The 14645-nt window shown below is 41.2% G+C and overlaps 2 protein-coding genes across 2 annotated transcripts; both read left to right on the top strand.

Annotated features, from left to right (window-relative positions):
* The first annotated feature begins 277 nt into the window (after positions 1–277).
* On the top strand, positions 278–9866 carry LOC116248112 (U4/U6 small nuclear ribonucleoprotein PRP4-like protein). Its single transcript, XM_031620720.2, has 5 exons — positions 278–1446; positions 3872–4325; positions 4516–4713; positions 9060–9141; positions 9278–9866. Exons 1-5 carry the CDS (start codon positions 542–544, stop codon positions 9373–9375), a joined length of 1737 nt encoding a protein of 578 aa, XP_031476580.1. The 5' UTR covers positions 278–541; the 3' UTR covers positions 9376–9866.
* A 1145-nt stretch (positions 9867–11011) lies between these two features.
* Positions 11012–13018, top strand: LOC116247216 (methyltransferase FGSG_00040). The gene has a single exon (XM_031619242.2). It carries the CDS (start codon positions 11031–11033, stop codon positions 12618–12620), a length of 1590 nt encoding a protein of 529 aa, XP_031475102.1. The 5' UTR covers positions 11012–11030; the 3' UTR covers positions 12621–13018.
* The last annotated feature ends 1627 nt before the right edge of the window (positions 13019–14645 follow it).

Genomic DNA, 14645 nt, shown 5'->3' with positions numbered 1-14645 from the left:
GCTCCACCATCTATTGACCCATCTACATTCATATGTATGTGCGCATGTTCGTATGCATATAATAGTGAAATTGTTTTATCTCTTGCGTGCACCATTTTGAAAAATAAAGTTGTTTGTTTATATTTATGCATATTCGATGACCCTAATATAGGGAGTTTTCAAACGTCTTTCGTCTCGAAGATACACCAACTTCAAGTTGGCAATCTGATACACGGATCCACCTGTGAATTTGGAACTTTGGTTTGACCCGCTTTGATACGCCAGGGGCAGACCCTGCTGCTCCCCTCCCTTCCCCCATTTCCCTTTCGTCTTCGACCCCTCAGCCCTCTCTCTCTCTTACCGTGGCTTTTCTGCAAATAGGGTATCACTCTTTCTTTCCTTACAGAGTTGGCCCTCTGTTCCGTTGATTCGCTTAGTCCAAGTCTGAAGAAGAAGAAGAGTAGGGAAAGTTGGGTAGTTGATTGATTTATATGCAGAGGCCAGTGGCTGTGGCAGCTATCTAAACTCCACTTCTCTGGTTTAGATCCTTCCCATTCTCATAATGGAAGACGACGATGTCCCAGACGCTTCTAGAAACACGACACCACCACCACCGCCGCCTCCACCACCTTCCTCTACGTTGGGGAGCAGCAGTGCGTCCCCAAACCCAAATGCTCCTCTTGTCCTGCCCGCCGCAGTGCCGCCACAGCCCCTTCCAGCTCTCCACCCTATCCCTCCTCCTCCTCCCCCTGGCGCTCGACCCGTCGCTCCTCTTCCTATCCGACCGCCGCCACCGCCAAAGCCCCGGCAGGATGCTGCCAATGTCGATGATTCCGGTTCCAGCGACGAGGACGAGGCCTCTGCCGCCGGGGGTGCGTCCGCGGAGTTCCATATTTCGGAGGAGAGTCGCCGCGTCCGGGAGCGGCATGAGCAGGCAATGCAGGAGCTGCTGATGAAGCGGCGGAGCTATGCCCTCGCTGTCCCCACCAACGACTCGGCCGTCCGCGCCCGCCTGCGCCGCCTCGGCGAGCCTGTCACCCTGTTCGGTGAGAGGGAGATGGAGCGGAGGGACCGGCTTCGCACCATCATGGCCAAGCTGGACTCCGAGGGGCAGCTGGAGAAGCTCATGAAGGTCCACGAGGAGGAGGAGACTGCTGCCTTGGCGGCTGCGGCTGGAGAGGATGGGCGGGAGGAGGAGGAGCCGCAGAGCTACCCCTTCTTCACGGAGGGACCAAGGGAACTCTTAGATGCAAGGATTGAGATTGCAAAGTATTCTTTGACGAGAGCGAAGGCCAGGCTCCGTCGGGCAAGGAGGAAGAGGGAAGACCCGGACGAAGACGAGGACGCGGAGTCGGATTATGTGTTGAAACAGATGAATGATTTGACTCTTGATTGTAGCGAGATAGGAGATGACAGGCCGCTAACAGGTTGCTCGTTCTCGCGGGATTCGACAATGCTAGCTACCTGGTAATAGTTCGTTATATACCATCCTTGATTTCGATTTATTTTGCATTGCTTTGCTTTGGTTTGATGAAGTACTCATCAGCTCGAATATGCAAACTATTAGAGCTTCTAAGTTTGTTTTTATATTACTAAGTGGGAGAAGCTGGGCAATTGTTAGTGGGAGCTTGCTTAATGAAATATCATGCTACCTGCCACCTCTGTAACTAGGACATGGCTAGGTGGATGCATCCGAAGAACGTTCTCAACAACGATATCCAGCTTTGATGTCATTTAATTTGCAATCCGATTTGGTAGATTGGGTACCATACATAAGCTCTCGAAGGAATTAGCCTGTATACAAATCCAATTGTAGCACTTCCTTCCTTGCTGAAATGGTCACAGCTTGTCATGGCGGATGAAGGGGCAGGTGGTTTCTGTGTACATCTGATCTGATACTTCCAGCTGATTAGGATCAATGGTCCTTGTGTAATGTATATATGGTCCATGCATGAATGATGAATGTGTAGGGTATAGAGTTATACGAGTGCAAGCACATATACAAGTACAAAGACACCACAAGTGAGTATACGTGCACATGTAGTAGGTGGTAGATTGCGTTTACACTAGATTGATCCACAGAAGTTGGATGTATCTCTAGCTAATCTGTCTGTTTCCTATAAGAGGGAGTTGTGATAAGTTAACCATGTGTTTATCTTCTGTAATGAGGTAAATATGTTTGGAAAAAGGTCAGTAGTCTGTTCATTTTAAGGTGAGAGATGCATCGACCGTTTTGGAGCTATGGGAACGGTGAAAAAGGCAACATTTCAGATTTAGATGGGGAAAAAAAGCGTTGGATGTCATCCTTTCCCATGGTCTTGTGTACTGGCAGAGCCACAGATAGGCAGTTGCCCACACCATCCTCATAAAAAGTCTTTACTTTTTTGGTGCTTTAAAAATTTTGCTTATTTATATATAGTGGTGCCTCTTAAGACTTGCAGGTAAATAATGCCAAAATTCACCTGGTTCCACCACTAGTCGTGTGGGAGATGAAGATCTGATTCTTTGCTTCTATGATCTTGATTATTTCCTTTCGAAGGATAGTGGATTGTGTGCCTCTCTTTACCTCGACTTGCTATTTCCATATCAGTCAAGTAGACAGTTATCTTGGTGAACTTTGAGAGTGTGTCCTGTTAAGAAATATGCAAATTTGCGACTGTATTTCTTTTGCAGATACAATGTTATGGAGTTGTAAACCTATTTTAAAAATGTTCGGAACGTGTTAGGAGGTGCTTGTTTTAAGAAAAGAGAGCTTTATCTCAGGTAATTGTGAATTTTAGTTGGCAATCCAACTTTTTTTTTTTTTTGGATATGCAAGTGGGTTTAGGCCCTCTACCAATTTATGCCAAGATTCAGATTCCACGTATTGGTCTTTCATTTCCTTCAGCTTAAAGGTCTCAAAGGGGGATGGATCACTTGTTGGCTTTCCATCTGTTAGTTGGAAGTGGAACTATCTTTTTAGCATCTTTAAGATTGTTTCAGCTCTGGACATCTTGTTTTTCTAAGCAAAAAGACCATGAACAAGCTTTAGAACGTTGTTTTTATTATGTGGAATTTATCCATATTAACAGGGTCTAGGTGAAGAAATCCTTGTTGTGTAACCTTTGGCTTCAGGACTCGAGTCCAGGAATTAAAGTCCTAGGATCAAGTTCTTGCACTCTTCAGGTCTTTCATTTTATGTTTCTTTCTTTCTTTCTTTCGTTCTTTTTTTTTTTTGGTGTTACTACTGCTTTTGGCAGAGTATTTGTGAATATTCTTGTTCTTACAATGTTCACTAGAAAGCTAGTGTTGGATAGCCCCCTGGCTTAGGCAATTTTAGTCATGTTGGTATGACTTACATGTACATTCATCATGGAGAATCTCTCCAGATGTTATTTTGTTCCCGTATTTTATCATTATCCACCACATGTTCTATATCCAAGTGATGGGAAAGTCTAGTTACAGTCATCACTTAAATTTGGGAATCCAAGGCCAATCTACTAAGCCTGCTAACCACTCCCTCCTAATACTTGATCTAATTTTAACACAATTCCTTTTCTTGAGGACTTCAAATGGCTTGAGTAAGAACTGGAATTTCCCCCTATTTATTTCTGTCATCCTCATTTATGGTGGTTGATTCCTTGTCTAACAGAACATTGAAAGAATAAGTGCAACACTGGACATCTTGCATGGTGAAATCAACAGGCCACTTGTCCAGACTAGGCTATAACTATTGAATTTAATATGTTGAGCCTCAGTTTAACTATGAAGCTTAACTCAATGGTCTATTCCCAAACTAGTGCTTTTGTGTGGATTGCTGCCATGCCTGTCTGCTATTAGTTGTACTTATTGACTTGATGAATATCCAGCGCTGTCTTAAGGTTTGCATAAAAATTTCTTATTTTTCTTATAGTGCTTGGAGTGGTATAGTGAAGCTATGGAGTGTGCCTCAAGTCAAAAAAATTGCTACATTGAAGCATCACACCGAGCGTGCAACTGATGTGGCATTTTCACCTTTAAACAATCTTTTGGCCACTGCTTCTGCCGACAAAACTGCAGTACTGTGGAACAGTGAAGGGTCTGTTTTAAGGGTATTTCAGGGCCATCTGGATCGTCTTGCCCGTGTCTCATTCCATCCTTCTGGAAAGTTCTTGGGAACTGCTAGTTATGACAAAACATGGCGACTGTGGGATGTTGAAAATGGAGTTGAGTTACTTCTCCAGGAAGGACACAGCAGAAGTGTTTACAGTATTTGTTTTCATACTGATGGTTCTTTAGTGGCATCATGTGGCTTAGATGCACTTGCTCGTGTTTGGGATCTCCGCACAGGAAGAAGCATCCTTGCCTTGGAGGGCCACGTGAAACCTGTGAGCTCAAATCTTCAACTTGATGCTTGCATTCTATATTTTGTTGCTCAAATTTAAATTTCCAGCTGTCACTGTTAATATAAACAGTAGCTTTTAATTTTCTTTGTCAGTTTTCTCATAATTTGCTGGAAGATGAACCACCTGTTGTTCACCATTTACTGAGAGCCTTTCTGTGGTTGTTGCCTTACAGATCCTTGGTATTGATTTCTCCCCAAATGGCTATCATTTGGCCACTGGTGGAGAAGATAATACATGCCGCATATGGGATTTAAGAAAAAGAAAGGCTATCTATGTTATACCAGCTCATACCAATCTTGTTTCGCAAGTCAAATACGAACGTCAAGAAGGGTTTTTCCTGGTCTCATCTTCCTTTGATTGTACTGCTAAGGTAGTCTTCTTGGAATTTATGGTTTCTTTATTTACATCCTCATTTTAGTATCGGTTTTTCCTGGTCTCATCTTCCTTTGATTGTACTGCTAAGGTAGTCTTCTTGGAATTTAGGGTTTCTTTATTTACATCCTCATTTTAGTTTTGTCTTTATCTATTGATGAATCAGCATGCTGTGTGCATCTATACAAGTCTCATTTGAAATAGATCAATGCAATGCACACTGCTGTTCTGGTACTCGTTTTTTATTGGATAATTTGAAAATTGTTTCACTTGCATTTATTTTAAAAAGCTTGTTATTTTCTTAGTTTTTCGCCAATATTTACCTAGTGCAGAGGCCTTGCAATCCTCTTTCTCTGATGATGAATTCTGCTTGGAGTAATTTCTAAGAATGTTGTAAATTTCTCTGTATTTTGATTAGCTTTAATTTTTCTGGAAACACTAAAAATAAAATGTTTACAGCAAAAAAAATTCCCGAATTTTCTGTAAAGATTTTATTTTAATGTTTCCGAACTGTCAAATAATTCTTTGACTTGTGGTGACATTATTATGCTAGTGCCTATCAGTTTTAATTCTCAACTTAAATGGGAATAAACTTTTTTGGCCTTGAAAATGAAAAAAGAAAAGGTAAAGGAAAGAAAAAATATTGCCATGTTTGCCTTTTTCGTTTTTCTGTTGCCAATGTTATTAAAAACAGTTTGAATCGGCCTGAATTGGCTTATTCAATTCAAATCAGCATTACATCGATTCGATTTTTAGGCAATTCGAAGCTGGTCCTAAATTGGTCGATTTTCTCAAAAATTGCTGGAAACGGGTGAAAATCAAGCGATTCATCTTGAATAGCCTGATTTTGCTCTGGGAAAAATGCAAGAATGCAAGTTTGTTGCCCAATAGCCTGAAGTTTTTCTCTCGACTCGTCTTCTCCTGGCCTTCTCCCATTATCCATTCTCTCTGTTTCCCAGTAAGTGAAGCCTGACGTGCAACTGACGATGACAAACTGCAAAGGACAAATGCTAAGCCGTTGAAGCACAGCAGCAAATGGAGGAAACACTGAAGCATACCAGTGCTGGTGGCTGAAGCAAAATCGCCCATTTTTCACCGTAGAAAATAAAAAAATGACATTGATGCCTTGAGGGTTTTTCCTTGCCTCCCTTCATTTCAAGCTTTAGCACACAATAGCCAGTTTTTCATTGCCTGCCTTCAACTTTTTAGATCTTTCTTCTTTTCAAGCTTTAGTATTTCAACCAGTGGCAGCCCTATTTACAACTCCAACCCATCTACTGTCTACCGTTGCTCCCTCCACCCATCCGCCGTCAGCTCCAGCCACTCCTCATTTGTGGATTGTGGATGGAAATGACATTGTCGCTGCTCTAACCCATCCGCCGTCAGCTCCAGCCACTCCAACCCATCTATTGCTACTCGCCGGAGTTCATGTTATTTTTTAAATTTAATTTGATTTTTTAAATTACAAACATATTTTTTTAATCTGATTCAGAAATGATTGAGATTCTGATTTGTTTTGCAATTCATTGAATGTGAGTCATTTAGGTTTCTGGATAGATTCAAAAACTGATTTTAATGACGTTGGCTGTTGTTATGCTCTCACCAATTTTGGTGTTCATATTTTGCCTTACCCTTTTCCACTGGTGGCATCAACATTGTTTAAACTTTAAAACATGCTCAGTTCCAGGCTCAACATGCTTAGAAGCATGGAAGAAGAGGAAGAAGAAAAGAATGAATGAAAATATAGCCACATTGAAATAAACGTTTGACTGTTCGTTTCTAAACAGATATGAGCATGGGGCTTGTTGTTGAGTGCAGCCACAGCCACATCCAACCCGAGCCACTTTTACAGTTTTACCTATGTCACATGGTTGTGGGGTACTGCCGTACTGGTGCCAATGTGGGTGCAGATGCGGGTGCTGTTGTGGCACATGCCAAAAAACTTGGGTGTGGTGAGGATGTATATATATATATATATATATATATATATATATATATATATATATATATATATATAATTATATGGTTGTTTCTTAGCTTAATCTGTCTTTTTTTAAAAAAACTTCTTTTTTTACTATAAATAATGGTTTAAAGAAAGAGGAAAAAAATTTTGAAAGTGAATAGGAGAGGGTGAGGTTTGGGTGTGTGTCAGAGCCGCACCCGCATCTGCACCTAGACCTGCATCTTGCCCATGTGGCTGCCCCTTTTTTGAAGAGTCCATGTGTAATAGACTTTTACATCTCATATGTTATGGCACTGCACTTGCATGTATTAAAATGGTACTTCCTTTTAGAAGTGTCCAGGTTACTTAGCTGATCGAATATTGACTTCAAATGATTCTCAAGAAAGCATCCTCATGTTCAGAAGCTTTGGGATAAAATTCCTTCTTTTATGTGAATTTTTCATCCACCTTAGAAGAACATGTGCATACTATTCTTTATTAAGTGTCATCAGTATCAAACCGTCAAATTTTATCTAGTAAGAAGTGACAGCAGTTGTGCCCGCTATATTACGTGCCAAATTACCACCTCATCTTTACGGCAATTTCCACTTGGAAAAGGGATTTATACTGCTTACTTTTCTAATCTGTCCAACCTTGTTAGGAGCTTGGTGTATATCAGTATTGACCTTTAGGGGCGTTTGATTGCCTCTGATCTAAAATCCTCAAGGTTTCCAAACTGTGGATTTAAGACCTGACCCTTCCCCCTTTGATCTTAAATCCAACTTTTTCTCAATGTAAGAAAGTAAAGTATCTTAGGTCTGAACTAAGATCCTTAGTTTGATAAACCATAGATTTTGCCATATTAGATCCACATCCGATCTCTGGATTTTAAATCCGACATAATCAAATGCCCTCTTAGTTTATCCATGTTAAATCCTGTGTCCTCATTGTTACCATTTTCACTGCTCACATTGCAATGCTTTACTAATCACAAATTTTAAAATACTTTGGTCTCAGGAATTTCTTGCTTAGAGTCGGTCACCTGTGACCATAGAAGAAGGGTCAGAAAATTCTAAATATTTTGGTCTCAAGACTCTGCTTGTTGGGAGGACGTGTCATTTTTTTCATGGCCCTTAAGGTGCCTTTATCTACATAAGCCACATCATCTTCTTCATCAAGTGATTTGAACACCTTGTTGGGCTGCAGCCGTTCTTTTGATTCTTTTTTCCTTTTCATTTGTGCAATGTGTAAATTTTTGTTTGTGGTGGTGGTTAGATATGTTTATTTCTCCACATCTGTCTCTTAAAGAGCCTGAAAGGGTGCATACGAGTTTTATGTAGTTGGCTTACCCTAACCATTTTACCTAAAATAATGTATGATCATAGCCATGAGGATGTAAAGAGGATGAGAGAGATGTATACTTGATTCACCTCATTGCATGTGTGTGGAAAACTTGTGCATCAAAGTTCAAACACAATACAAACAAGAAGACCCTTTATTGCTTCATTGTCTGGGCTAGCTGGCATTGGTAATGGTTGGAGCAGCAACTTTGGATACAGAAAGAATCTAACTCTTTTGGTAGTTTGAAGGGGAAATTTTTCATAAACTACATGTTGTGGTCTATTTGGCACAATCTAGATCTCCATCTTAGAGCTCAGACAACTACTACAGACTCTGTAGCTCTATCTGTATGTAGAGTGGGGTTTTGGTAGGTATATGTATTGTCCGGCTTAATATCAGGGAAGGGTGGTCCAAGCACTTAGCATTAGGAAATTAAAAGCCATCAGCAGCAGGGGCAATATAGCAATGGGGAAATGAAAGGATTCGATTACAGGAGAATTAATTATTTCCCTATGCCCATACCTCTAGGGTTTCTTCTATGTAATGTCACATTTATCTCCAAAGTGGCAGTTGGCATAAACGTCTTGTTGAGCTTGGTTTGTAAGGAAGAAAATGAAAAGGATTAAGAACAGAAGATTTTATTTAGAGAGGAAGCTTACAACTTAGTGATATGCCAGTAAGCATCTACCCCTATTTGCGGGGTGATTAATAATTTTCTAGGTAGGTGATTAAATGCTAATTTTGTGGTTTAATTTCAAGAGAGTTCCTCTGGCGATGGTTTCAGTCAGTGATCTTCTCTGGAATTTTCCAGTTTATTTGGATGCTTCTACACATTCAGTGTCCCCAAGAGCCTAATTTTCAAAGGACATCTACCTCAAGGCCAGCTATTCCTCTCTTATTTTTAGCTGATCTAACCAATCCTTGGGGCTTGGGTATAGCTTTAACTTTTATGCATGGATTGTGTTGTTCTCTTTTTCTTTTTCTTTTTTTTTTAGTTCTGCATTATTATTTGCTTGGTTTCTATGGCAGTACTATTGACAGTAAAAGCTTGTCTAATGCAGATATGGTCAGCCAAGGATTTCAAGCATGTCAAGACATTATCTGGGCATGAAGCGAAAGTTACCTGTGCAGATGTTGCAGAAGGTAAGAACAATGTGCATGCCTCTGTATGTTCCGAGGGGAGAGAGATAGAGAGGGAGAAATTGCCAATCCCTTAACGGGGAGGGCGGTGAGAGAGAGAGAGATTGCTAATCCCATAACGAATTATCTGTGCATGCAGATGGACAGTATATAGCAACGGTTGCACATGATCGGACAATCAAGCTGTGGACAGTTAGCAAAACAAATGGAAGGGAGAAAAGTATGGATATTGACTGAAAGCTGAAATGATTGTGCTCAAACAACTCAAGTGCACCAGTTCTCTGCTGGACTATTCTGCGTCTGACAGCTGAAATTATTATTCTCAAACAAATCAAGTTCACCAGTTCTCTGCTTGACCGCTCTGCACCTGTAACATAGTTGCTCCACTATTTTCTGGTTAATGTAGTTTGATCTTCATGAAATGACTGCTCTTCTTTTGAGTGGCATGTTGATCTTGTCATAAAAATTTCGTTGTTCAATTGTAATGCTAGAGTTGACGAAGCGCAGCGGCATCTGGAAGGTTCTTTCCATTATTTACAACAAAGTGGAATGCTTTACATTTGGCCTGATGTCGTCTTAAGATGTTATTTTAATGATTTACATGACCTGAAGAATGCTAATCGATCGGCAGGAGGGTTCAACAATGGTGTGCAACATCCACAACCATGGGGACTTTTAAATGAGTGCATTGTCAATTAAACTCTATAAAGGGAACTTTTGTTATTTAATGCTGCTTTACATCATACAAACTTATGTACTTAGACGACATTGCTTTCCGATATTTTGGATGCATCATTAACCTTTTCAGTGGAAACGTTCGAGATATAGCGATCAAGCTACATTAATCAATTATAAGAAACAATTGCACAATTTTCTGATTATTGAAAATTTTGTCGAAGAACAAGATCATAGATGTTCATCCTATGACTGCACCTCCCATCTTTATCATGCACGTTCACTTTTTAGTCGACTAAACGAATGTGGAGAATTGAACCTGAAAATTTCACCCATTTCCTGAGGTTGAATGATGGGCTGCGTATGGTTTAGAAACTTTGCACCAAGCCTAGGTTTAGTCTGAACCTGAAATCCAAACGTGTCCTATATGCTTCTAATTGGCGCCTTTTTGTTTCTTATCTAATAGTTAGATAAAAATCTGGATACTAGGTCCTGTACCTCCCGAATACTATGGTAAAGCATTTTCTTAAAATTAAGTAAGAGAAAAGTAGAGCTTCCGTTGGGACTAAGAAGCCTAAATAACACTTTCACTTCGATCTTCTTTTCTCCCTCTTTTTCGAACCCTAGACGTTTCAATGTACATCATTTCGTGTTGCCACAAAGCCAGGGGCCAACCGGTTTCCACTCTCTTTTATTATTCACAGTTTTGGTTTTTTCTAAAACGCAAAACATCCCAAAAGAAGTTCATTTTTTCAGCCGGTGAATGGGAGGAAGCCAGCTGGCTCTTTTTTTCTTTCTCAAAGCCACTTTGAAAAGATTTTGAGAGTTTGAGCTGACTATCTTATAACAATATTATTTTTATAGAAATAACTTGAATTGAGACATGCTTGATACTAAAATAGTGTTTAATAAATATGTTGAAGTGATTGATGTTTTGTTTAAAATATTTTTAACAGAATTAGATCCGGTTTTGATATATAGAGGGAGAAGATGTCTTATGTAAATCGGAACAAATTCAATCAAATGCATTTCTTAAAAGAAGCGATAATTATCGACCGGATAATTTACGTTGGGCACCGCCTATCCAGGACCTAGCCGTTGCGAGTTTGAAGAGGGTAAAACGGAAAAATGACCGTTAACTGGACCAGGAAGCCCAATCGTCTTAAGAATTCTTTTCGAGAGGAGGGAGGGAGGGAGAGAGAGAGAGAGAGTCCGTGATGAACGGGGAGTTGCAGGAGGTGAGATCAAGGGCAAACGAGCTCCTGTTGAGGGGAGAATGGAAAGATTGCATCGATGCTTACTCGCAGTTGACTGTTCTCTTGGAACACCAAGAGCCTTGCGATGACGGAGCGTCAAAGAAGGCGCTCTGCTTGGCCTTCTCCAACAGAGCCGAAGCTCGCTTCCGTCTCAGGGACTTCTGCGCTTCGATACAGGACTGCGGCAGAGCGCTGCAGATCGACCCCAACCATTTGAAGTCCATCGTCTGCATGGGAAAGGCACTGCTAGAGATTGACCAGTATTCGAAAGCCTCCAAGTGTTTCGAAAGGGCGGTGGCCCTTCAGCCTCATGGCCACAGGGGCGACTCAGTCGGTTGCCTTCTCCGTCGAAGCAGAAAGCTTGATGCTCAGTCAAGGACCGGCCGTTTTGACCTGACGGACTGGATACTGAATGGATTTGACGGGCCTTCGCCGGACCTGGCAGGGTACATCGAAGGCCCAGTCGAGATCAGGCGGTCTGACATTAGCGGCCGGGGACTGTTTGTGACGAAGAACGTCAGTGCTGGAACTCTGCTGTTTGTATCAAAGGCGGTCGCGGTCGGCAGGGCGATCTTACCGGGATCGACCGACGACGGCCTCACAGGTGAACAGGGTAACAGATTGGTTGTGTGGAAAGACTTCGTGGACCAAGTACGTGATGCTGCATTGAGATCGGAGAAGACCCTGAAGCAGCTCTACACACTGCCGACGGGGGACGAAGATGAAGGAAGCCATGATCTTGGGATCCCCAACATGGACATTTTTCGTCCTGATGTAGAAGAAACGACGATTGGCGAGGTCAAACTCGACATGGGCAGGATCCTGAAGATTTTAGACGCAAATGCTCTTACAGAAAATCCAGTCCTGGGGAAGAAATCTGTTAACGGAGAAGAGGAAGTCTGTGGAGTAGGGCTTTGGATCTTGGCTTCCTTCATCAATCATTCCTGCAACCCAAATGCTAGACGGCTGCACGTTGGTGACCGGATCCTCGTTCACTCTTCCAAGGACTTGAGAAAAGGAGAGGAGATAACTTTCAGCTATTTCGACACCTTCTTACCGCTGAAGAAGAGGCAGGAGCTGGGCAAGAACTGGGGTTTCCTGTGCAAGTGCGAGAGGTGCAAAGTTGAGGAAATTCACAGGCAGGACTTGGAGGCGATTGAGAAGGAAATGGAATGCGCGTCGGATTTGACCGACATGGTGGTCAGGCTGGAGGACGAGGTGTTGAGGAAGAAGGTGAAGGGCACAAGGGAGAAGGCATTCGTTAGAGTTTCCTATTGGGAGGCCTACTGCAGAGTTCTTCGGTCCGGCAGGGTCGTCAAGAGATGGGGAAGGCGAATCCCAGAAGCAGGTTCTTTGATAGATGCAGCAGAGGCGGTGGTTGGTGGAGATGACCGGGTGCTAGCGGCGGCGTATGAGTTCAAGGATGTCAATGGCAGCTATGGTCGTCTGATCGTGGACGACATGTCAAGGGTGTCGAAGATTGGCAGAGCCATATATGGAAAGCACATGAAGAAACAGGCCATCAGAGCTCTCCTGCAGAAATACTACTGATTTCCCATGATTGAGTCAGCAAACGCGCTGAAACCTCTGATCTTTGGAAGAAATAACATGCTTCAATAGCCCCTCTCAAACAAATCGATTGAAAAACAATAAATGGTAGGGATGAACTCCTTTTCCCTATCCCGTTCCCGCAGGTTCTTCTCTTCCCCATCTCCTTCAGCTTGTTCTATTTGAAATCATTCGCTCTAATTAGAGTGAACGATTTAGCTTGCAGAGAGCAATCTCGTTCAAGCGCATAGGACATACCTATTTAAATCTGTTGTTCCACGGAACTGAAACACGAAGAGAGCATCCTCCTCTCACATTTGTTTCGAGATTTGATAGCTTCAGTAGTCCAGTTGTTCATGCTATTTGGTTTGATCAAGCATTACGAGATCCACTCACATTTATATTGATGGCGAAATATTATGCATCCAGCGATGAATTAATTGTAGAGTTTGTTTTTTTCCTCCGAGAAAGGAGAAAGCATGCCATGCTGCTCCACTATAAGCCAATTGATCCTTTGTATCAGAGTGAGCTTATGACTGATCGCTGGTGATGTTCAGCAATGCTATTGTCGCGCTACAAAGTGAAAAGTTTATCACATAAACGATAGCTTTCAGGTGAGCTAGAGTGATTCATCCTTAACGCCCTGTTTGGTTGGAGGGAAATGGACGCCCTGTTTGGTTGGAGGGAAATGGAGGATTGAGGTTGACTAATTAGAAAGGAAGGAAAGAAAGAGAAATGGAGAAAGTTTGTTTGGCTGGGAAGGAAGGAAAAGAAATGAGAGTGTAGTGTAAATGCAATCTCTTCAATTTTGGATGGAGGGATAGAAGAAGAAATGAAAAGAAAGGAAAGGAAAAGTAGAGTGTAATGTAAATTCAATTCTTTCAAAATTAGAGGGATCAAAAAGAAAATGAAAGGAAAGGGAATATGGTAATGGGATAGCATGCCGTATAGGTTTTTTAAACCTATACGATACACATACATATTGTATGTTATGAATAACATTACCCTAAAACCTAGAAAGCACCATAATAGAGAAGCAACAAATCAAATCAAATGAATAAAAAAATAAAAGTAGATCTCCCAACTAAGAGTAATTGCCTTCTCATAATAAAAGTCATCTTTCTTTTATCCCAATCTTTACAAACAAGTTGAAAATAATAAGAAGTAAGCTCTGCTCTGAACCTCTCAATTTTAAATATCTTTTGTGGCTTGAAAATGAGGAGAACTAGTCTCCACATTTATTTTCTCCTTTTCTCTCCTCAAGAGGAGGCCTGAGAGCAAGAGAACCCAAAGCTTAAAAACCAGTTTCCCCATCATGCTTCCCCTTTCTTCTAAGCATTCTTTAACTTTTCAAAATAAGTCCACATTTTTTTTACAAATTTGCACCTTTTCATCTCTTTCTAGAACGAGGGATGTAAAAGGAAACATTTAACCAGTTCAAGGTAGAAGGGCACATTTAACCTAAGGATGAGCACAGGGCTGAGATGCTACCGGGTGCTCGGTGCTCGGTATTCTGCTTGACTTGGGCCTAGGCCCAAGCCTAAGAAAAAGGGACCCCAGTGGGCTGACAAGTTATCAGGCCAGCCCGGGTCTATAGGACCCGATAAGTTATTTTTTTAATTATATATATATATATATATATATATATATATATATATATATATATATATATATATATATATATATATATATATATATATATATATATATATATATATATATATATATATATATATATATATATATATATAATTAGGTCGGGCCCGAGCTTGGGCTCTATTGGACAGGGCCTGGGCCGAACCGAGCCGGCTAACCATCCTAGAATTGAGTCCTCCAGAAGAGGGGATCCAACCAAATAGTGGACAACAAACAATGATTATGTAAAGAAGTGAAGCATAATAGAGAGTGTCCATAAAGTATATTTTTTTGAAGAAAAAGATCACCACAACCCAAATTCTATAAAACCTCCAACACCATATAAGGAACCTATTCACATGAGAAATCTATTGGATTTTTGTATATTTTCAT

The sequence above is a fragment of the Nymphaea colorata genome, chromosome 2 (genome assembly GCF_008831285.2).
Source record: "Nymphaea colorata isolate Beijing-Zhang1983 chromosome 2, ASM883128v2, whole genome shotgun sequence".
Taxonomy (NCBI): Eukaryota; Viridiplantae; Streptophyta; class Magnoliopsida; order Nymphaeales; family Nymphaeaceae; genus Nymphaea; species Nymphaea colorata.
This window is presented reverse-complemented; position numbering and strand designations above follow the sequence as displayed.

What these genes read in the sequence shown, in the direction of transcription:
- LOC116248112 (XM_031620720.2), top strand. Translation starts at nt 542, where the DNA reads ATGGAAGACGACGATGTCCCAGACGCTTCTAGAAACACGACACCACCA. An exon ending in TCGACAATGCTAGCTACCTG is followed by an intron (nt 1,447 to 3,871) that starts GTAATAGTTCGT and finishes TTTTTCTTATAG; the next exon opens with TGCTTGGAGTGGTATAGTGA. An exon ending in TGGAGGGCCACGTGAAACCT is followed by an intron (nt 4,326 to 4,515) that starts GTGAGCTCAAAT and finishes GTTGCCTTACAG; the next exon opens with ATCCTTGGTATTGATTTCTC.
- LOC116247216 (XM_031619242.2), top strand. Translation starts at nt 11,031, where the DNA reads ATGAACGGGGAGTTGCAGGAGGTGAGATCAAGGGCAAACGAGCTCCTG.